Here is a 23,773-nt window from a genome sequence, read left to right as displayed (position 1 = left end):
AGCTTATTTGACCATTTGGAAATCTGGTTTTTATGTTTTTTTTTCCAGTGGTGAACAATAAGGTAACTCTGTTGGCATCTACTTGACAATCTTCGGCCAACTTTTACATAAACGAGTGGTACATCCTGTCGTACACAACCTATCTTTGTTCAAATTGAAGGGTCATTTTCAGGTCATGAACCCAGAGTTACTGAGGTGAGGTCAGTGGGTTTATTTCAGCCAGTTTCCAGTGATTCTTTAGAGTTTGTCAGCGCTAAAAGTGTTCAGTTCTTTCACTTTAACCTGTTGAACCTTGTGTGAAGTATTTGCTGCTGCTGTAAAGTCATGATGTTGGACTTAAACACACATTCGTCTACAGAGTTTGGATCTTGAACGGCTGCGGCATAGACAACGTTGGTAAAAAAACAAAAAAAAAAAAAAAGTGAAAAACACATGAACATTTGCACGCCACATACCATTTACCTCTGACAGTTTGCACTACCCAGATATTACACATTTATGTAAATATATATTTTTCTCTTAGTAATAGTAGTTTATGCTCATTCTCTTTTGCATGCCGTTCTTAAATGCCACTTTTGTTCGTTTTTAATTTCCTGGTCATCAGATATGACCCATTTGGACGTTCAGAGGCTCCGTTGTTACCATGGAAACACCATCATCTTCTACAGCATTGATTCACCAGTAAAACCCATGGAGTTGGATCAGTGACAGTGGATGGACACACTGGGTTTATGTTCAGTTAATGAGAGATTTTGCTGAAAAAGTCACTGAGTTAATTTCTTTGAGTGCTTTTAAGTCCAAACTGAGAGTTCTTGAGGCCGACTCCATAACCGGCACTTGTTTTTCTTAATCTGCTTGTAAATGTTATTTTTACTAACTATTTATTGTGGAATGTGCCTGTTATGTGTGTTTTTACTGTGTAATTTTGTAACTATATGTTGTATTTGTTGCTGCCAATGTTGGCCAGGACTCCCTTGTAAAAGAGGTTCTGAATCTCAATGGGATACTTCCTGGTTAAATAAATTTAAAAAAAAAACAAAACTCTAAGCTTCTATGAAAATCTATATGATCAGTGAATAAAATAGAAGAAAATACTTGATTTTCACTTAAAAATGCAAAATACAGAGTATAACATAGCTACAAATTCAGGAGGAAAGTCACTGTTTTTCTTGATGCCATTATAGTTGAATAGTTGTTTTTATTCATTGTGTGTCATGTATGTGTTTTGTATTGTTTGGACTTTGAATGACTGTTACCTTGGACAGGTCTCCCTTGCAAAAGAGAATTCTAATCTCAGTGGGACTTCCTGGTTAAAGGTGAAATAAATAAAAAATATTCAGGAAAGATTAAACGTAGGGAGTCACCGCAAAAACAGTCGGTCTTTAAGGGTTGATGAGACTAAATAAATAAAGAAAGAAAGATATGTTATTCAGAACTACAAGCTGGCCTCTCAGTCAGATATATGCAGTTTTATTCCTTCATTTTCTGCATCCAGAAGCCAAATACCTCCATGGTTGCCACAGATACCAAACCCCTAACAGCATCCCGCAATGCTTCGCGTCATCCCGCAATGAAACTGTCCCGTTAATGTTAAAGATGAGTTCACGAGACTATAATTAAACCGCGACATTTAGGATTTTTTTTAAAAAATCTCTTTAATTGTTCTAACATTTCTCCACTGAGTCTACGGTCAGGGTTCAACTACAACACAATCATCCAAAAAGATACAATCGCAAGTAAATGTCAAAGAAACGCAATCGGCTCAGTCTCATGAGAAGTGACAGAGCGAGTCAACTGATCCCTGTTTAGGAACCCGAGACAGCAGCAAAGCATTATGTGAAATCCAGGAGGTCAGAGTTTCAGGAGTTGGCACCTGGCTTTCTTTGACTATTTTTGGAAACATCTTTGTGCAACTGAATTGTGTTTAACCAAACCGAGTCCTGCTCAAGTATCCGACAGTATTCAAAGAATGCGTTTGATCTAAACTCGACGTGAGCTTGACTTGATACTTGAATTGAACTTTGTACTATTCTTAAACTCAACACAACAGAAGAGAACAGGCAGGAATGTCAGACCCACACAGTAGACAGACGAGAACAGGCTGTCGGACACAAATCTGCTGGATGTTAAATATTAAAAGTATATTCACGAATGTAACTGAAGACAAAGCTTGATGTCCTCTGACGCTGCTTAAACCCAAGCTGATTTTCCTCAAATGCCAAACGGTGGAAAAATATGGATCGCAATCTGTTCTGTACTGGGACAAAACCAGACTCCGATACCAAGAGATCCAGTAGCATAATCTGCTAAAGCCGCTTTAATCAGCTTTCAGAACGGACAATTTAAGGATGAGGGAGCAAATGACGGACATTTGGACCGAACAGTGATCAGAAAGAAAGAACAGAAGGAGGAAAGGAAGAAAAGTCGAGGCTTGAGGGAAAGAAAAAGCAGTGAGGAGATCATTTCAACTCCCAACCGTCGTCATTAAAGTGGTTCAAGCTCTGACCAGTGGGGGCAGTCTGGTACCAGAACACACTTTGGACCAAAACCACCAACAAATCAACCGTATGTTTCCACAGACGGGATCATTCACTGAATAAAGGATAAAGACCATTGTTTCCACACGTTTTCTTCAAACTCGCTCAAAATAACAGTTTTATAATGATCATGTTCTTTGTCAGCTGATAGTTTACATTATAGCTCTGTTAGCTTAGCTCTGTTAGCTTAGCTCTGTTTTTAGACTGAAAACAGCCACAGTAAAACCATTACTGTACTTTCTGGACTATAAGCCACCACCATCACCATCGATTCATTGATGCCAAGCTTATGTGCAGCAGCTCTATTTCCTTCTTCGACAGCCGGATCAATCGTTAGCCCGAAAAACATAGATCAGCCACATCATTTTTGAGCCACGGGTTCAAAGTGTGTGGAAAAAAGTAGCGGCTTACAGACCAGAAATTACGGGAATCAGCTCTGTTTTCTGTTTGGTTTGTGTTGTCAGTAGCTGAACTAAAGATCTGTTTGGAATCGAACAAACAAGGTTAGAACTTTCACAGTTTAGTCTGAACCATGGATCAACAAAGGGCAACTTAGCAAAGATAAGAACATCCCATAATAACTATATACCTTCATGAGCCTCAGAATCAAACTTGCTGGTGCAGAAGAAACACTGACATTTAACCATCAAACTCCCATGTTTTCATTTATAGTCTCTAGTGGAAACAACAGCAATGGCTTCTATTTTTATCAGTTTTTTCTTTGACTCTAGAAGTTGTCTCCTAATGGTTCTCATCCCATCTGGTCACATTCTGATGTTTTAATCAGAGGTCTGTTCTTTACACTTCGAGCCGAGTCCAGTGGAGAAAACAACAGCTTCTATTTGTATCAATTCTTTTCTAATGATGCTTAAAGTTATTTTGTAGTATTCTCATATTCAACCTGGCCCCGTGGTGTTGGTTTTTATCACCATGGGAGACCAACAGTGACTCACTACTCCCTCTAGTGGTCACATAAATCCCGAGGACCATCAGTGTAAATAGATTCAGCTCATATCTCTATAATCCAATACACTGGCATCTTTGGCAGAACTTCCCAGCTCGTTATTCTAAACACTTATTTTAGGTCAGTTTTGATATTAGCTCGTAGAAATACTACATATAAACCCTTTAAGCAATCCTCCACATATAAGCAAAATCCTTTCAAGTTTAAGAGTAGTCGCTTTTCCATTGACCCTCAAATTGTGCAAATATAACTTGCGCATAAAAATTTACCTAATGAAAAACTGACAATTTCGCCAAAAGTCTCGTTTTTCAATTCAAAATATTTGCACTGGCAAGAGGTGGTTTTTCAGGCATAGCGCAAATGGTATATCACGCAAAACTGCAATGGAAAGACCTTTTTTTGCAGCTAGAGTCAGGTGAATTAAAAAAAACGGATGTTGACATACGTTACAACAAGCGAAGAAGAAACATGTCGCACTATGTGTGGACACACCAGGAAACCCAATCATTTTTTAAATTTAGTACGAGATAGAGGGGTAAAATATAATAATAATGATGAATATATCTGTAAATCAACACCATATTTACGTTCGTCACCATTTTTATGGATTGACTTCTTGTGTCATCTCGCGATAATAAATAAATTATCGCATTTGTGATTTAATGGAAAAACCGACATTATGCACTTCTGTTTTTTCAACATTAGTAAATATTGGTAAAATTTTGCGCAGACGTCCGATGGAAAAGCGACTACTGTAAAGATAAACGCTTGATTTACTGTATAAACGTACACCTGTTTGGTTGCAGTGTATTATTTCCCATGTTGTAAATGAGCCAATTAGTTTGTATAACTGGCAAAGCGTGTCATTTTCTCACTGTGAGACAAAACAGACCAAACTGCATATCCAGGTGTGTCATCCCAGCATGCATTGAGCCATGCCTGAACAATGCAGTGGATCCATTCCACGGAGCTGCCGCCGCCGTCATTATCTCACATATAAATAACCTGCTCGTATAAACACACAGTATGACCTGAAAACACTCCTTGTTACGCCACGCTCTGTGTACGTGGCTGTTCAAGCTGTCAGACAGAACAGTTCTGTGAGTTTGCGCTCTACATATTTAGAGGTTACTCAGGGCCGTTGCTGCGAGCTGAGCTGAGCTTTAGCGACAAGCAGGAAGCAGACATTTGGCACAGGAAGTACATGTCAAACAGGAAGTAGGACTTACTGCTTATTCCAGGAGTTAAAGCAGGGAGAGGCTCTGGAAGAAAAACAGAGAGAGGCAAAAAATCAGTGTTACTGCCTCGGACATCTATGATGACAGTCAAGGATTCCAATGTGATGTCATGACTCATGTAAATGTACACAACACTTTTAATTGGTATTTTATCTGTACGCATTATAAGCTTTCCAAATGTTATTACCCCCCTGTCCAACATGAATCGATGCATCAAATACCACGCACTGAGGGTTAGGGCTAGGATTTATGTATGTACATATTTATCGATATGTAAAGTGTCACGAGATAACTTTTGTTATGATTTGATGCTATATAAATAAAATTTGATTTGATTTAGGGTTAGGGGTAGGTGAACTGGAGATCTTGATCAAATGGCATTGAATAACATGCGCAAGGTCAACAATGTGTATGTATAGCACGCCAAATGCAGTAAGAACTGGTGTTACATACAGTGCCATTTAAGGAGATCAGTCTGAGGATTCAAAGTGTTTTATTGTCATGTGTACAGTAAAGACACAGGTTTCCACGTACAATAAAAATCTTACTTTGCCATCCGCACTGAATGCCACGACAATTTAAGATAAGTATAAAAATTGAAATACAAAAATTTAACTGGGAAATTAAAACAACCAAAACAAAGTGGCATTTAAAAATGGCATGCAAAACAAAAATATAAAATATAAAAAAATATATAAATTACTATTACTAAGAGAAAAACATATTTGTACATAAATGTGCAATATCTGGGTAAATGTGCAATCGTGACATGTTCTCCACACGGTATTAGAAATGAACTAATATTGAATCAAATATAATGTAACTGTTAATATTTGTGTATTTATTAATATACTGATGTAGAGAAACACATACTGATGATTATTGGTTTATGAGCTGATAGCTGATATTATTCACTTGTGTCCTTAAGTATTTAGACAGTGACCATAATACCAAAGATACACTATATGGGCAAAAGTATATGGACACGTTGGATTCAGGTGTTTCTTTTCTAACAGGGGTCTGGGATACAAAACAATAATGACTAATGTCAGAACATCGTTTTATTGATGTTTTTATCTCCAATCCTCATGAACAGGACATCTTACAGCTGTAGACATGATGTGTCCCAATATGTATGTCTATATAGTTTATAAACATCAGTATTTCCTTAAAGTTTAATGGTAGTTTTTTCTTCCTCAGTGAGATGTGAAGAAAGTAGATAGTTAGTTGTGGTAGAAAATGATTATTTACAGTCTGAGCAGGAAAAATATTTTAGAAATTTAGAGGAAGAACATTTAAAATCATAGTCATGGATAAAAAACAAAACAAAATCAATGTTGAGAGAAATGAAGTCAAAACCATCTCTGAGGCATTTTAGAAGCAAAGATAACAATTTAAACCAAACTAACCAATGCAATGATATTTATCCCAATATAAAACTATATTCTGACATTAGTCCTTATTGTTTTGTATCCCAGACCCCTGTTAGAAAAGAAACATCTGAATTCAACATGTCCACAGACTTTTGTCCATATAGTGAAGGTGTGTATAAGCTCTTTTTTGTATACGTTTGTTTGGGTTGAAAACATTCATCCCAAAGTGACAATAACTGATTTATGTTTCTGTGGAATTATTCAGTGCGGTGAATGTTATTAAAAGAACAGCGTTGAAATAAAGGTAAAGCAGAGGCGTAAGTGCATTCTGCAGCGTTAGTCTGTTTTTTAAGGAAATCAATAGAGATTTGTCGAGTTCCACGATGTCACCGGAGTCTAAAGGCTCATAAATCATCCCATATGACAGATATTTCACTAAACTGAGTGAAGATAAAGATTAGAAGACAAAAGAGTGGGCGGACACAGAAGCAGGACAGGAAGTGCCCCCCCATCCCTCCCCTCAAAGTCATTTCATGTCTCACTTGCTTTCGTCTTTTTACTCCATCATTCTATCTCCCTCCGTTTCTTTGAGCCGTCTCTATTTTCTTTTAAAGTTAGACACGAGGTGTAAATGGAAGCAGACATGCTGAGCAAAAAGAAAAGAAGAAGAAGAGGAGGGAGAGGATGGAAGATGGGGTGAAAAGATTAAAGAAAAAGGTGAAGCAAGGGGAAATGAAAGAATGGGGAGGAAGGGGGAGAGGGAGGGTGGCGGTGCGTTCAAGGGTCATGGGAAAAAGGGGCTGAAGTTTACGGCTGTTTATTCTTTTCTGGAGGTTATGGAAGTGTGTAGAAGAAAGAAAAATAATAAAGAAAAATAGCAGTGGAGACAGAAAGAGGAAAGAGTGACAGCACATAGAAGAGAGGATGTACAGGAGCATTATGGGTAAAAAAAAAGATGAGTCGAAAAAAAAAGGAGACAATGATGGGAAGTAGACATATCACACTTATCACTTATTACTGCAGATGGAAAATTTAAGCTTAATGAGACAAATTCAAAGACATATTTGAATCCATGACATTATTTCATTTTTTAAATCTTATATAGATTCACAGATGTTTTATTGTCAATTCACTAGATGCACAGGACACAGAGAATTAAGAAACCGCTTCTCTATCACCTTGTTAATAAAAAAGCCATGGAATTTGTTTAAAAAAAGAGGTAAAAGAGAATGAGAATAAATAGATGGTATAAAGAATAAACTATAATAGAACTCTAGTGCATTCTAGATCCTCTGATCCAGTTCATTCCTTAACGTTCTTTACTTTCTTGGTAAATTCCACTGACATTTTTAGTTGAATAACCTCTCAGCTGTAATGTCTGTTTCTGCACATGTAATTTGTGGCCCTGTTGTTTATCTGTTGCTAGGTAACCCACTTCAGTGATGATTCTATGGATTATAGCAACGTGATTGTAAGGCTATTGTATTCCTAAATTACTAATATCTCCCAAAGTAATGGTCCTATCAACTTGTCATTTTCACTAGTCTGTTCTTTGACCAAAAATACACATGTATGACAAACTGCAGCAGTCAGATCTGTATGGATTTAGTGTGATGCCCGAGACACACAAAGAGTCCACTTCCTATAATATAGATAAAGTATATATCGTTGCTGTTGGTTGGAAACATTTACGTCCAAAATGGTTATTTTACCGGAAACTGGAAAAACAACGTATATTAGAGTTAAGAGATGTAGTCACAAGCCATTTTCAGCACTTTTCACTGGCTAAATATTTCTTAAACCATCAGGACAACGTGAAGACTGGCCAATAGAATCAATTAATGACAAAAAAAAGAAAAAGACCAAGAATGGACTTATGAGGTTTCCGCCCGACGGTGATGATATATGAATCTATTTACAACAGCAGCGGTAGGGTAGGTAATGTGGTGAGGAGGTACATAATTGATGACACACACATGGATGATGCATGCATTTAAATAGGAAACAACATGATCCTTCCTTTTTCTCTTGGTGAAAACTAACCATAAATGGTGTAAATGGTAAAAGAGTCCTAAAAACCTCTGAATGTTCAGATGAGACTTACGTGTGCACTGTTCCAGCTCCATGCTGTTACTCATGTGGATGTTGTCTATTCTGATGTGGCCTCTGGTCGGATGTTCAAAAAACCCTTCAAACACCACCTAGATGAGACACACACATGAAAAACACACAGAGGACGTTATTTATTTATTTATTTATTTGTTTATTTATTTGCACCAGAATAAGATGCTACTACGTTGTGCAGTTTGTTTCTGCTAATCCAGACGTGTAAATTGTTGGTGGAATAAAAAATATACATAAGTTTGAACAAAGAGCAGAGTTTTAAGGTTTAAGATGGAATGATGGTAGGAAAGATCAACAAAAGAAGGATAAGTGGATGGATGGAGGGAAGGAAATATAGATAGAAATCAAAAATAGGGATGAAATAAGGAAGGAAGGACTGATAGAAGAAAGGAAGACACCCAGAAGGAAGGAAGGATGGATGGATGGATGGATGGATGGATGGATGGATGGATAGATAGATAGGTAAACATGATTTGATACATTATCAGATTTTTTCCTGTATTAAACTAACCCCCATTTTTACCTTTAAGGCACTGATTGGAGACACTTCTAATATTCATTTAATTATATATTTTGTTGGTATCTTCATATACACTATGTGGACACGTTGAGTTCAGGTGTTTTTTTTCTAACAGGCGTCTGGGATACAAAACAATAATGACTAATGTCAGAATATAATTTTATATTGGGATAAATGTCATTGCATTGGTTAGTTTGGTTTAAATTATCTTTGATTCTAAAATTCCTCAGAGGTGGTTTGGACTTAATTTTCTCAACAATGATTTTGTTTTTTTTTTTCATCTATGACTATGATTTTAAATGTTCTAACTCTACATTTCCAAACATTTCTACCACATTTAACCATCTACTTTCTTCACTTCTGAGGAAGAAAAATATCCCATTAAACTTTACGGAAATTTTGATGTTTTCATCTCAAATCGTCTTGAACAGGACATTTTACAGCTGTAGACATCATGTGTCCAAATATTTATGTCCATATAGTTGATATAAAACTATATTCTGACATTAGTCATTATCGTTTTGTATCCCAGACCCCTCTTAGAAAAGAACCACCTGAATTCAACCTGTCCACAGTGTTTTGTCCACGTCTTCGTCTTTCCTGTCCACCCACCTGATACTCCTTGGGGCTCTGGGGCAGGATGGTGCGCCCCTCCCTCCAGTGAGGACCCTGGTCTCCTTTCAGAGACCACAGCAGCGTCTCCTCCTGGTCGCTGTCCCTCAGGAGGACCCTCAGACTGCCCTGCGCCTCCCCCTGCAGCTGGTAGTAGAAGAGGAGGCACAGCGGGCCCTGCTCCGGCCCCACCTCGGGGCTCAGCAGGCGGGCTCGCTTACGCTGGGTGTGGGCGCCGGCATCCACGTGGAGGTAGTTCCCTGAGAAGTCTGGAGGAAACACAGAAGAAGAACAGGTCATGTCTGTGTGGGAGGTCTGGGATACTCAGCCTGTTTATGCCACCACATGCATATCATTAGCCTCACAGTTTAATTAATAAGTCCTATTTTTGGCCAAATTGTGATATGTGCATAAAATGAAGTAGCAGTGTTTAGAGTAAAGTTATGTCCATATCCCAAACTGGCCAATAACACAACTGAAGCAATTATGCTATGAGGCTAATGAAATTTAGGAATACAGTAGCCTTACAATCACGTTGCTATGGCCAGAACGCCTTGGCGGGGACTGGTGGACAAATGTGGTACAGCATCCATGAATACACAACACAGCGTTTCTGCCACACCATGCATTTCATACAAAAAAAAAGATTCATCGCCGTCGTATTAGACTTATTACACATACGTATAATATATAATAGTCCAGGACCAACATCCTGCCCTCTTAAATGAAAGTTTGTGAAGCTTCAGGAGGTAGGGAAAAGATAAATGTGGGGGCACAGATGCATCACCCCGTACCCCCATAGTATTAAAAGTAGGATGGAAACTGACGCACGCACACAGTTGCACCCCCCCCGCCACCAATTACACACCGCCACATCACCAGATCAATTCCACAGGAAACACTGCAACAGCATAAAAACTACCACATCTAGAACCCGTACATTCCAACAGGTCAACGCTTTATTAATGTATATGTGAAAATGCTCACACTCACTTCTCACCTTTCCATTCAGCCGTCACCGCTAGTGTTCACCTTTTACTATCTGATTTCACCACTGAAGTGATCTTATATCACAATCACTAATACAAAAAAAGCTTTATTATCCCTGTAGGGAAATTCAGTCTTTGCGTTTAACCAATGCTAAGACACACAGTATGAGCATTAGCATTAGAAGTTAGCATTAGCACTCATTAGGAGCAGTGAGCAGACATTGAAGGTCCTTAGAGACTCACTCCAGATCTTCATTAGCGCTGTGGACAGGAGAATTAACTAACATCTACCTGTTTTTACTTAGAATAACGGTTTACTACCATCTGTCCAGGTTTTAATAAAGCATTAAATGTTCTTTTTTTGTTTTGTTTTTTTAAGCGTCTTTGCTCAAAAAAGCGCTATGTAAGTGTGATGCAATATTATTATTATTATTATTATTATTATTATTATTATTATTATCAATAACTTTCTTTATTGGAAGCCATTTCACAGGCAACAATATGACAGAGGACTTCCATTTTTTCTTTTTTCCTTCCACAATCTCACTCTACCTGAAAGAAGACCATTCTTGATGTACATCCAATACTGATACATGAACAGTACTGAATACATACTACAAATACATACATCAGAAAAATATTGAAATAAATAAGTAAATAAAATAAAATTTAAAATAAAGGAGGGGGGGGGTCATTAAACCATTTTTAACCCAGTTTTAGTACTTCTCAGCATGTCCTCAGCTCTTCGTTGGCCTGTATTTTAGTCGTTTGCATCTTATCTTAAGTTCACTGGATACGTCATCTACAGGGACGTTTAAGACATGAAGCTGCATCAGTCAGAGTTAAGGAACTAGTTAATCAGTGCAGACATGACCCAGTGGAAGGATCTGAACTGTGCTGGGGTGTGGGGGGGGGGGGGGGGTGTAAATCTAGTGCTTCTGACCTGGCTGAGTATATTTCAGCTCTAACATATGATCAAACGCCCTGATGTAACCCTTCTCTTTGGCACAGAGAAATATATATATGACAACGTACACATTTGCTCAGCGCTATTTGCATTTCGTTCATTTATTGGATTCCATTTAAATGAATTATATGATTTGCGTCATCGCTGCTGCAGCGGTAGCGTCGCTCATTGCCAGTGAAACAGGCCCAACATATAATATGATGCAGTAATGCAGGGGGATGTGGTTGCTTAGAGCTTAAGGCATTACCACCATTATTCTGTGGTATGAGGCTTAACCGCAAATGAGACTGCCATTTCATCATGGCCGCAAATGACTGTGGATACAAATGAACACACACACACACACACACAGGCCTAATCAGTCTGGATGCTGACATGCCTTTCTATTGCTTTCTCCCATTTTTGCTACTTAGTCAGCAGAGCCATCATACCAACACAGTCACAACTTCTGCATGTGTGTGTTTGCGCTTCCTCTGTACACACACACACACACACACACACACTATCAATTTTTCATCTAATTCACTTCCTTTGGCTCCTCTTAGCTGGAAGAATGAGGCGAAAAAACAAGGAGAGGGGAGAGGAAGGAGGGAGGGAGAGAGAGAGAGAGAGAGAAGGAGGGAGGGAGAGAGAGAGAGAGAGAGAGAGAGAGGAAGAATAGGAAAACATGGTAAGAGGGAGAGGAGAGGAGAGGAGCCGAGCCCCCCCCCCCCCCCCCAACAGCACCCAAACCCCCCCACCCTAAACAGGACCATCATCATTAGCTGCTGCTGGTTCGGTCTATTACGGCCGGAGAGTAAAAGCTTCACTGGAGCTGAAATAGTCTGTTTATAAACACACACACACACTGACACCTGACAACAAAACCATCTATCTATCTATCTATCTATCTACATCCATTCATCCAGGTGTCTTCCTTCCTTCCTTATTTCATCCCTATTTTTATCCATCTTTCGTTCCCTCCATCCATCTATCCATCATCCATCCACTCATCCTTCTTTCCATCCATGTTTCCCTCCTTCCTTCCATGTATCTATCCTTTCTTTCTTTCCTCCTTCCATCCATCATCTATCCTTCTTTACTTCCCTCCTTCCATCCATCCATCCATGTTTCCCTCCTTCCTTCCATCTATCTATCTATCTATCTATCTATCTATCTATCTATCTATCTATCTATCTATCTATCTATCTATCTATCTATCTATCTATCTATCTATCTATCTATCTATCTATCCTTCCTTTCCTCCTTCCATCCATCCATCATCCATCCTCCTTTACTTCCCTCCTTCCATTCATCTGCCCTTCCACTATATCTATCTATCTATCTATCTATCTATCTATCTATCTATCTATCTATCTATCTATCTATCTATCTATCTATCTATCTATCTGTGGAGGAAAAGCCTTGTGCACATCATACTTAATGAATAATGGATTTGGGTTGAGGTATCTCTGCTGTTTCACTCCGAGGCAATAGAAAAAAAAAAGCAGGGACCTAAATTACCGTTGCTCATTAAGTACAGTTAGAGAAAGTTGCAGTGTTTTTCTGTCTCTCTGCGTTTGATCTTGGCAAACGTACAAAGGGAGGGAATTAATTAACAACTCTCCACGGGAGCGAGAGGCAGGGATGTAGAATGGGTTGTGAGGGAAGAAGGGAGACGAGTGTGTTTATGTGTGTGTGTGTTGAGTTCACTTCTAGGTATGTGTTTGTTTGTGTTTACATCGGTTTGTGTACGTGTGGACATGTGAGTGTGTTCATTATCTGTCAGTCAGTATTAGTTAATGTCTTTCTCACACATACATGCAGTTTACTGGGTATCTTTGGTGCATATATGCATGTGTTTAATGTTTATGTACACCAGATAAAGCACGTTCTAAATGACAACTGTTCAGTACTTTTACAGATAATTACACCTATGTACACTTCTATGTTAGTGTAAGTGATGGAAAAAGTCAGTAACATCTAGTAAGTCCAGTGATTTTTTTTCTTTTTCTTCTCTATAGTGTAACATTAGCCTGACAGGAAATGAAAATGTCTCTGCTAATCACAGGTTAAATGCATGATTGACAGTTATAATGGACCTAGAACTATATTTATGGTGGCTTTCAAATGTATTTTTACCCTACATTTGAACATTTCCTCTGCATTAGTCAGTGAAAATGAGGTTTTTCAGAACACAAAATGGAGAAATCTGAAGCAAAAATTACTTTTTCCACAAAACATATGATTAACTGAATGTAAAACCAAGCATCTACAATGAACTACATGGGGTTTTATTGGTGAATCTACGTTGCAGAGTTTAGGGAAAGTGTCTCACGGACATAATTTTTTAACCACTACTCTGACGTTCTGTTCTGAATAAGATAAGATAAGACTTTATTGATCCCATTATAGGGAAATTTGATGGTTGGCGGCAGCAGCAAATACAAAAATAATGTTCACTTTAATTCTAATACTATCTTTATAGAAATATTAATATAAATACCAAATTTCTGATTTATCGCTTTATGTTTCATATATATTACAGCTAAAATACAACTATCAATGGACTCTACAAACTGGAAAAATACAGAAAAAAGTGAACAAAAGGTGAAAACAGCGAAACTCAACAAAGACACAACAAAACTCACTAGTAGAACACTCCAAAACAGCACTATTATATACAATTATTTACAAGAATTCACTTCAGAAACACAGCTAGAACATTTCCTCCATTTACCCTGCATTTGAACATTTCCTCTGCATTAGTCAGTGAAAATGAGGTTTTTGGAACACAAAATGGAGAAATCTGAAGCAAACATTACTTTTTCCCACAAAACATGATTAACTGAATGTAAAATCAAGCATCTATAAAGTCATTTGTCGAACTACACAGGGTTTGATTGATGAATTGACGTTGCAGAGTTTAGGGAAACTGTCATGGGTAGAATTTTTGGCCACTACTGTGATGGTTCTATTCTGAAATAAGATAAGACTTTATTGATCCCATTATGGGGAAATTTGACGGTTGGTGGCAGCAGCAAACGCAAAAATAAAATTCACTTCAATTCTAATTCTATATTTATATAAATATTAATATAAAAACCAAATTTCTGATTTATCTCTTTATATTTCATATACAGTCACAGAAAACATTATTAGACCATCAAAAGTCATTAAAAACAATGGTTATGCAATCCAGTCCTAACTCCTGTGTGTATCATGTGACTAAAACAGACAGAAAAGAAAACATGGAATGTCTAAAAGCACTGTTTTTGTCAGTACAATGTTATAGATATTGATGGAAGAACTGAAGTGATTTTGGTTATTATCAAGAAAACATAGAAAATGGATAGATATCAGCTCTGAAATTCTACTACTATGAGCTAGTTTTGTTGGTATCATTATAATTGTCCAAATCAATGTACCTTTAGTTGGACCAGGAATTAAAATGAACAAGAAATTGAAGAAAATAAGGGTGGTCTAATATTTTTTTCCATGACTGTATATTACAGTTAAAATACAACTATCAATGGACTTTACAAACTGGGAAAATACAGAAATAAGGTGAAAACAGCGAAACTCAACATAGACAAAACAAAACTCACCAGTAGAACACTCCAAAACAGCATTATCGCTATTATATACAAGCATGTACAAGAATTCACCTAAAAACACAGCTAAAACCTTACTAAAACGCTGCTAAAAGTAATAAGGCCTCTACTGTAATGTGTTATTTTAGAATGTGAATTTTGTCAATAGTGCAAACATTTCAGGAGTTATGGGAATTTAAATGATTTTTTTCATGCATACGCCTTTTTAGGAAGTTTGTCTATGAGGTGGATTATTATGTGCATGTAAACATTATCAGTTTTTCAAACCAGAATCCACTCCAACCTACAGAACTGATCCAAGCTGGAGCCTGGATCATTACCGTCAGCGCCTTATCTTCACCTCCTCTGCTCATCGATACCTGAACCACTTCCAGAAATCACTGATGTCGACGGTTCCTTTCAGTAAAACGTCACCACAGGGTCGAGTGTTCGCATCCGTCCTTATCTGAGATGAAACGAGTGTTTTCTGAGCTCCGTTCGGGGGGTCGTTTTTCCTCTTTTTAAAACCCCGAAAAAGAGGATTTGATTTGCATGCGGAGACAGTTTCCAGACAGGGAGCCGCGCTAATGTTTCTGTAGAACAAGACTTAATGTCATGTTGCTGTCGAACACCGAGACAGGGACGGCGCTAAGTCAATTACACACAAACACACACACTCACGAGGGCGCGTACGTACACCGCGTTGTGTAACGGCAGCCGAGTGTGATGTGGAGCCGGGCCTTATGTCACGGCCCTGTCTGTTTATGAAGGGGCTGCTCAGCCGACCGTGAACCGGACGGCTTCAACACATACAGGGGAAGATCTCAGCGGACGGCAAGGTCGTACGCACGTCTAAAAGGAAAGTCAACACACACCTTAACGTACGCTCAGGCCCACCTTGAGAGGCTGGTAGGGAGTGTGTGTGTGTGTGTGTGTGTGTGTGTGAAGCCTCCAGGGGAGCTGCAGAGCTAAGGCAGCACTTCTGTCAAAGCCATCATCGAACTTATCTGAAAGCTGTGGGCGATGAGGCTGTGGAAGTACAGTATTTGTGTATCTGTGTGAACGAGAGGCTGTGTGATGGATAAAACAGCCTGGCTTTGGCTTTGGGCTGCCTTATTAAAGACAGACAGATGTGTAAAAAGGCAAAGTAGCAGCAGAGAGGTCGACTAAGAGGTGCCGAGGTGATCGCAATGATGGAGTCTGAATGAGACGAGGATGACAACAATGAGGAAAATAAAGGCTATGGACGACGGAATATATGGAAAATATGAGGATGAAAATAGAAAATAGGACCAGTGTCCCTGTATCTCAACCAAAATATCATATTTAATAAAACACAGACAAGGACTTTTTTACTGCACAGTGAATTCTGATCATATTTACATAATTTAGAGTAAAAGTAAGGTTTTAAATGCACAACTTTGGCCTGTTGTGGAGTATTTATTTAAAGGGCCAGCGCTCCAAACCACCTTTCTGGTGTAATTACTCAGAAATAGGGTTGAATGAAGTGGAGTTGAATGAATGAAGAATTCAGACCCAAGCAGAGCATTTACACTTCATGGAGACCACAGGGAAATGTTGGAAGAGGAAGAATTCCATTTAAAAAAAAGCTAAATATCACTCCTTTAAGGACAGTTTGTAAATGTAAATATTCATTGTACATCAGACTGTAATTTTCCTTTTTTTGTACTAAAACAAAGTTGTCGTTATTTATAAATTCTTGTTAATATTTTACTGGTCTGGCTTGACATCAAATTGGACTGTACGTAGCCGATGAAATAAAATATATCTGACGACCCCCCCGTTCTAAAGGTGTATTTAAAGGAGTATGAGCTCTACCTGCTGCTGAGCCTGGTTGTCATGAAGATCATTCATAAACAATAGCTAAAGCAGGCTGACACAGTGATATGACCCTAACATTAACAGTATCAATAGAACCAGGAGGAGTTTAATGTTACTGGCTCTGCCCCCATAGTCACCGCCCCCTTCACTAAGCAGCCAATCAGAGATGTTCCATTGGTGCAGTTTAATTGGATGCAGTGGTTAAATGTTTGTGCATGTTGAAGGAATTTAACCCTGTGTTTTAATGGAAGATCTGCAACTGTTGTAAATGGTCCTAGTGTTGATACTGGTAAAATACAACCAGAGTTTAGAGAAAATAGCCAAAATATGGAATTATGCATTTGATGTGAAGTGGAATCATTAAGTAAACAGACTAATGATTTCAACTGGGAACTGGTTCTTACACAAAAACCAAAGACACAAGGGAAGTAAATGAGAGAAGACAGAAAAAAAGACTGAACAGACAGAACAGAGGAAAACAAAGTAACAAAGTGGGTTACAGGAACTTTTTAACATTTTCTAACACCCCAATTAAGTTGTCGTACTCGTTTTTAGCAGAACACAGTGAAATCGTTGCATCATGTTGCGAAGGTTTGGAATATTCCTCCACAGGAACAATTTCACTGTTAATTATCTTTGTACCGAGGACGGTCAATAACAAAACCATGACGAAGGTAAAGTTCATGAAGTGACTGAATGTAGGATGTGATGTGTTTGAGTACTCACTGTCCGAACCCAGCGCCAGGTCCAGTCGGGTTCCGTGGGATCCGTGTCCACCGCCGCCGCCGGCCGTGTGCAGAGTCCAGCTGACGCCGGACTGGGGGTCAGCTGACCAACCGCACAAGCTCTGCTCGAAGTCGCAAACAGCTGACAGGGACGGAGTGGTGGCTGTGGGTGGACGGAGAAAAGACGGATGAAAATAGAGGTTTGACCACCATTTAATGTCAGTGTTTTAAGAGCGAACCCCTCTGCAGGACTGGACCTGGTTTAGTGACATTAACCCTTTGATAAGCCCCGCCCACAAAAAAATTTACTATCCAATACTATTATGAACTGTAACTAGACACCTGGTCTCTGTAAAGCTTTCACAGAAAGGAGTTTATATGGAACCTTTACATTTTTAATCTAAATTTATATTTTGTCTTCAGACATTTCATGTTATTCACATTTTGTGTGACAATATAGTAAAATTTCATACAATTTTACTTTTTTACATGAAAACAAAGAAAAACATTTGTAGTTGTCATTATTTCTAGGTCATTATGATATTATTTCCCTCAGTTTCCTGAGGCTCTGTCCAAAAGATCAATAAAGTTCAATCTAATCTGGTCTAGGCAGGCGTAATATTGGTAACATTTTGGAGTTTGGAACTAAAATAAGAACAATTTCTACAATATTATGTCTCAGCTCATTCAGGGGTTCAGCAGCGTGAATAACAATGCTTTTTTTTCTCATCAAGTGTATTTAATTTTTTAATGCCTCTGGACATCTAATTTAATGCTTTTTAATGACATTTAAGGCCTTAATTTTCACCAAATCTATTTAATGACTTTAATGACAGACTAATCCATAAACCCTGTTATTAATACAACTTTCAGATCACAGTGGATCTACAAATACACACAAATACACACAACAGACAGAACATTGTTACTCTTGAATTTTCTTTAGACATTTCAGGTTATTCATATTTTATTGTTAAAGGATAGTTTATAAATGCACATATTTTCATAGTGCAATGTTAGTTTTTCTCATTAAACCAAGAATAAAATGTGTAGTTGTCATTATTAATCGGTTATTATCGTATTATTTTACTTTAGATCACATTGTTCTGTATGTGGAACCTGAACTAAAATGTTTTTTACATCTTTAATTGTTCATATCTTCAGTGTCATTTTTGCATTTCGTTAATTAACGCACTGACCCGGGTCGGACCGTTTGCCGGTCCAGTTTTGGCCCATGGGCCGTATGTTTGACACTCCTGGTCTAACCCATATGTCTGTTCATAAATCCCTGGTGGGTTCTTTGACAGGTGGAGGTGAGATGGTCCGGCTGTGAGAGTTTATTTTCCTGTGGGACTCAAAGCCCAGATGCCTGTGGAGCACCGTGACATCATGGCGTTGACCTTAAAAGTGTGAGTTTGTGCACGAGTGGATGAAAGAAGTCTGAGTGTGTGTGTATGTATGTGAGTGTGTGTGTTTGTGCAGATGAAGTGTGTGTGTGAGTGGGTTGTGTACCGGGTCTCAGAGCTGCCGTCGTCTGGTCCACTTTGGGTGGAGTCGGGGTCGCCGTGTCGGGTACGGTGGTGGTTTCTGTGGACGGAGAAACAAGAGGTCACAATAGAATAGAATACAATACAATACAATACAATAGAAAAGAATTGAATCCAACAGAGCAGAATAGAATAGAACAGAATAGAATAAAAGAATCGAATAGAAAAGAAAAGAACAATAAAATAGAATACAACAGAATCGAACAGGAATCGACTGGAACAGCAAAATCTTGTCTAAATTCACACAAAATCCAGGAGGTTTAGGCACATTCCATTTCTTATGAAGTTCATTCAAATTTTAATGAATAAATAAAAGTATAAAATGTCTCCCACAAGTTTTACAAGTAAATAAATAAAGCAAAAACTAAGCTCAAATTGACTGAATTGTGGCGACAAACAGAAAGTAGCAGCTCCATCCAGGCCTGAGTCTGACATTTGGATGGATTTATTCTTTCACATAAATATGACAATCATACGAAAGCTGGATATCGAACTGGTTTTTCTGATAATTGATCAGACTGTGGAACACAGTAACAGTGTTTACTATAAAACATCAAATGAATTTTGAAAAGTTGCAAAAAAGAAAAACAGAAAATGTGAATGATGTGTGTTTGAGTAAATTGGTTTAAAAGGTTCAGGATAGAAAAAGAACTAGACAATCTGATGCAGTTGTGAATCTAAACTACTGTTGATTTATGGGAATTTCATGGATGATGATCAATCATAAATTAAAAAGAAACATAACGTGTAAAATTCTTTGAAAGTTACTGCTCTATAATTTAGATTAGATTGTCTTTGGGTACAAAGTATTACATACATATTTACATTTGAAAGATATTGTCACTGCACAAGGACATTTAACCCTGAAACAGTAGGTCAAGGTCACCTATTTTCAATATTCTTCTGCTCCATGACCAGATGCATCCACAGTATAAAGTTGGTGCAGATATCTAATTGCATTCTTCAGATAATGCAATTTCGTCGTTGAATGGACAGACAGATGACAAAACGAGGACAATACCTGTAAAACATTATTTATATTTTTCATTTTGCATGCTAACTCTCTCAAAAAACAATTTTTTTCTCAAAATGTTCCATTTCCATAAACCTTTCCACAACTTTAAACTTTACAACCTATTTAGTTTAGTTTTGTTTTTTTAAGGCAGTGCACATATTTCCTGTATTTTCTTGGTGTATTAGAACAAAACAGAATGATAAATAAATATGGATGTTCATTTTAACCCTGCAAAAACAACAAAGCCACACATGGAATAAGACTTTTCCACAGTGTCTATATATACTGATGACACCTGACACTTCACACACGCTCAAACCTATTAGTAATGATACTGTCCAACTACTTTGCAGCTGCTTTAAAGTATAGCATCGCTTTAAGAGTTCGTCAGTGATGCTTTTAAGACAAGAGCGAATGCCGTTTACACACACGTCACTGTTGCTCTTGAGGTTGGTGTATTAGTCGTGATATTTGTCGCCATCTCAGACGGTGTGTTGGCATCGGTCTGAGCCTGTGCCACTTCATCCACTACAGGCTGGAAACACATTCACACCACGACCGTGATAGATGCTGCACTCACACTGACCTTGGTGAACAGCAGCAGGAAACCACAGGATGATAGATCAAACACATGTGCAGAGGGTAAACTATATGGACAAAAGTATGTGGACGCGTTGAATTCAGATGTTTCTTTTCTAACAGGTCTGGGATACAAAACAATAATGACTAATGTCAGAATATAGTTTTATATTGGGATAAATATCATTGCATTAGTTAGTTTGGTTTAAATTGTTATCTTTGTTTCTAAAATGCCTCAGAGATGGTTTTGACTGAATTTCTCTCAACATTGATTTTTTTTTATCCATGACTATGATTTTAAATGTTCTTCCTCTAAATTTCTATAATATATTTTTTTATGCCCTGTAAATAATAATTTTCTACCACAACTAACCATCTACTTTCAGGAAGAAAAATCTCCCATTAAACTTTAAGGAAATATTGATGTTTATAAACTATATGGACATAAATACTAGGACACATCATGTTTACAGCTGTAAGATGTCCTGTTCATGAAGTTTTGAGATAAAAACATCAATATTTCCTCCAAGTGTAATGGGAGACTATACGGACAAAAATATTCGGACACGTTGAATTCAGGTGTTTCTTTTCTATTGATCTTATATTATTGATATTGACTTATATATCTCAAATCATGATGTGTCACAATATTTATGTCCATATAGTTTATAAACATCAATATTTCCTTAAAGTTTAAAGGGAGATTTTTCTTCCTCAGTGAGACATGAAGAAAAGAGATGTTTAGTTGTGGTAGAAAATCATTATTTACAGTCAGAGCATGAAAAATATTTTAGAATTTTAGATGCAGAATATTTAAAATCATAGTCATGGCAAAAAAACCAAAAATCAATGTTGAGAGAATTGATATATTCTAGGATTGTCCATCTGCAGAGTCAAATAATTTTTTGACACTATATCAACAAAAATGTAAGTGATGCTACATTTTTTTTCTTTTTTTTTGCATCCTTGAGCAAAACTCAATATGCGACTGAATGAAAGTGATGTGAATGTGTTGTAAAACAATAAAGGCGCTGTATAAGGCGCTAAATAAATGCTCTTTATGAATAAAACTTGTAAATAAATAAATAAATAAATAGGGAGAGATCTTACAGCTGTAGACATGATGTGTCCCAATACTTTTGTCCATATAGTTTATAAACGTCAATATTTCCTTGAAGTTTAATGGTAGATTTTTCTTCCTCAGTGAGATGTGAAGAAAGTAGATGGTTAGTTGTGGTAGAAAATTATTATTTACAGTCAGAGCAAGAAAAATATTTTAGAAATTTAGAGGAAAAACATTTAAAATCACAGTCATGGATAAAAAAAAAAATGTCGAAAGAAATTAAGTCAAAACCATCTCTGTGTCATTTTGGAAACAAAAATAACAATTTAATCCAAACTAACCAATACAATGATATTTATCCCATAATATAAAACTATATTCTGACATTAGTCATTATTGTTTTGTATCCCAGACCCGTGTTAGAAAAGAAACACCTGAGGTTGAACAAAACTCATAATAACTCATAATAGACACAGTAGAATATCAAAGGGCACTTCATATACTTTATGAAGTTACCCTTGGCAAAGCAAATTTGTTCAGCACCAGAAGGAGCCAGACTACCATTCTGCTGTTAGGACACTGGACAAGACAAGTAAGAAAAAAAAAAAAAAAAGTAGTGTGAGATACTCCCTGGTAAAATGTCCAAATAAAAGAGGATACAAAAGCAAAGGTGTCAGAAAAATGGGCAATGATGACTGGGAGTACAGTTGATGTCGGCTGCTGCCTTAAAGGTACAGACAGCTGCCTGTCAGCCAGCTGAGCCCAGAAAAAAGAAAAAGAAACACCTGAATTCAACACGTCCACATACTTTAGTCCACATATTGCAGCTGAAACACACACATTCACCCACGTCAGCTGTGGGGTATGTCAGTGTAACCCCTGGACCTTCTGGTCTTAATCAGCTGGTTTCTACTGTTGGTTACGAGTCCTTAAACGCCCTGGAAGCTTCACCAGCACCCCCCCCCCCCAACCACCACCACACACACACACACACACACACACACACACATGTTGACGTAAGGGAACAGTAGATTGTGTGTTGCGTGGCAGAACACCACAGACTTCTATCTCCCTCCTTCTTTGTGCCGTTCATTCACTTCACGGTTTTCGTTTTTTTCCTCCGTTCCTCCCTTCATCCACCCTGTTTCTCCATCTTCTCTCTGTCATTTGTCACAATAAATCTGACCCGTTTCAGTTCTGCTTCGTAAAACCACACACACACACACACACACACACACACAAAGCCCATGTCTGTTTGTTGGGAAGTGAAACCTTATCTACTGTTGTTTCTATTTAACCACAACCACACTTCTCTTTTCCATAACTCTTCTTCTCTCTCTCTCTCTCTGTCATCTCTCCCTCTGGTATATTTGGATTTCCGCTGGTCTTCTCTGCTTTTCGTCTGCCTGCAGCTCTTTCTCCCCGTCGTTACCGTTTCTTTTTCCTTTCCGTCTTCAGCCTCTCGCTCTCTTTGCACCCTTTTTCCTCCTGCTGTTATGCTACGTCTGCTCTGTAAATCGAGCTGATTTACTGCTTATTTGCTCGTTCGGGCTGTTTTTTTTTTTTTTCCTGACTCGCTCGCTGATCTGTGTGTGTGTGTGTGTGTTATTTAGTGCCGACCTTTGACCTTTGCTAATAGCTGGGAGTTAACTTCATGTCCTGTTTTTTTTTTTTTGCAGCCTTTTCCTACGGTTTGTGCAGCTTTTATGGACTTGTTTACATCGTCTATTCACAGTCTGAGTATGTGGGATTATTACATAAGCGCAAACTGACTCTCCTCGTGGTGTCGTCCCAAAAATACACACAGAATTAGATATTAACGCTGGATAAGTAGCTCCCAGCTGCTGACATTAAGCTGTTTTAATTTGGTGCCCTTTACCACTGTAATTAGCCCCCCCCTCCCCCCTCATATCGAGATGAAACCCTCCACCTCTCACCACCATTTTCCTAATTAGTGACCACACACGGCTCCTGTCAGCCTCCCATTTCCATGTCAATCTCCTCTCCACCCATCTAATCAAATTTGGCTCCTGTCTCTTAAGCCCCCCCCCCCCCCCCCCCACACACACACACACACCTCCTCCTCCCCCTCCCCATCATCATCAT

General features: G+C 38.1%; 1 protein-coding gene across 2 annotated transcripts in view; it reads right to left on the bottom strand.

Moving 5' to 3' along the window:
- LOC115412168 (neuropilin-2-like) overlaps positions 1 to 23,773 on the bottom strand; it is a 208,172-nt gene that overhangs the window by 16,937 nt on the left and 167,462 nt on the right. For both annotated transcript variants that reach the window (XM_030124508.1, XM_030124509.1), the window contains exons 12-16: positions 18,976 to 19,050; positions 17,465 to 17,626; positions 9,369 to 9,637; positions 8,217 to 8,313; positions 4,731 to 4,763 (exon numbers count right to left, since the gene is read on the bottom strand). In XM_030124508.1, the coding sequence (XP_029980368.1) occupies positions 4,731 to 4,763; positions 8,217 to 8,313; positions 9,369 to 9,637; positions 17,465 to 17,626; positions 18,976 to 19,050 (636 nt within the window). The remainder of the gene's footprint in view (positions 1 to 4,730; positions 4,764 to 8,216; positions 8,314 to 9,368; positions 9,638 to 17,464; positions 17,627 to 18,975; positions 19,051 to 23,773) is intronic.

Source organism: Sphaeramia orbicularis, chromosome 21 (assembly GCF_902148855.1).
Source record: "Sphaeramia orbicularis chromosome 21, fSphaOr1.1, whole genome shotgun sequence".
NCBI lineage: Eukaryota > Metazoa > Chordata > Actinopteri > Kurtiformes > Apogonidae > Sphaeramia > Sphaeramia orbicularis.
The sequence above is the reverse complement of the archived record's forward strand: the minus strand, read 5'-3'. Positions and strand labels throughout refer to the sequence as shown.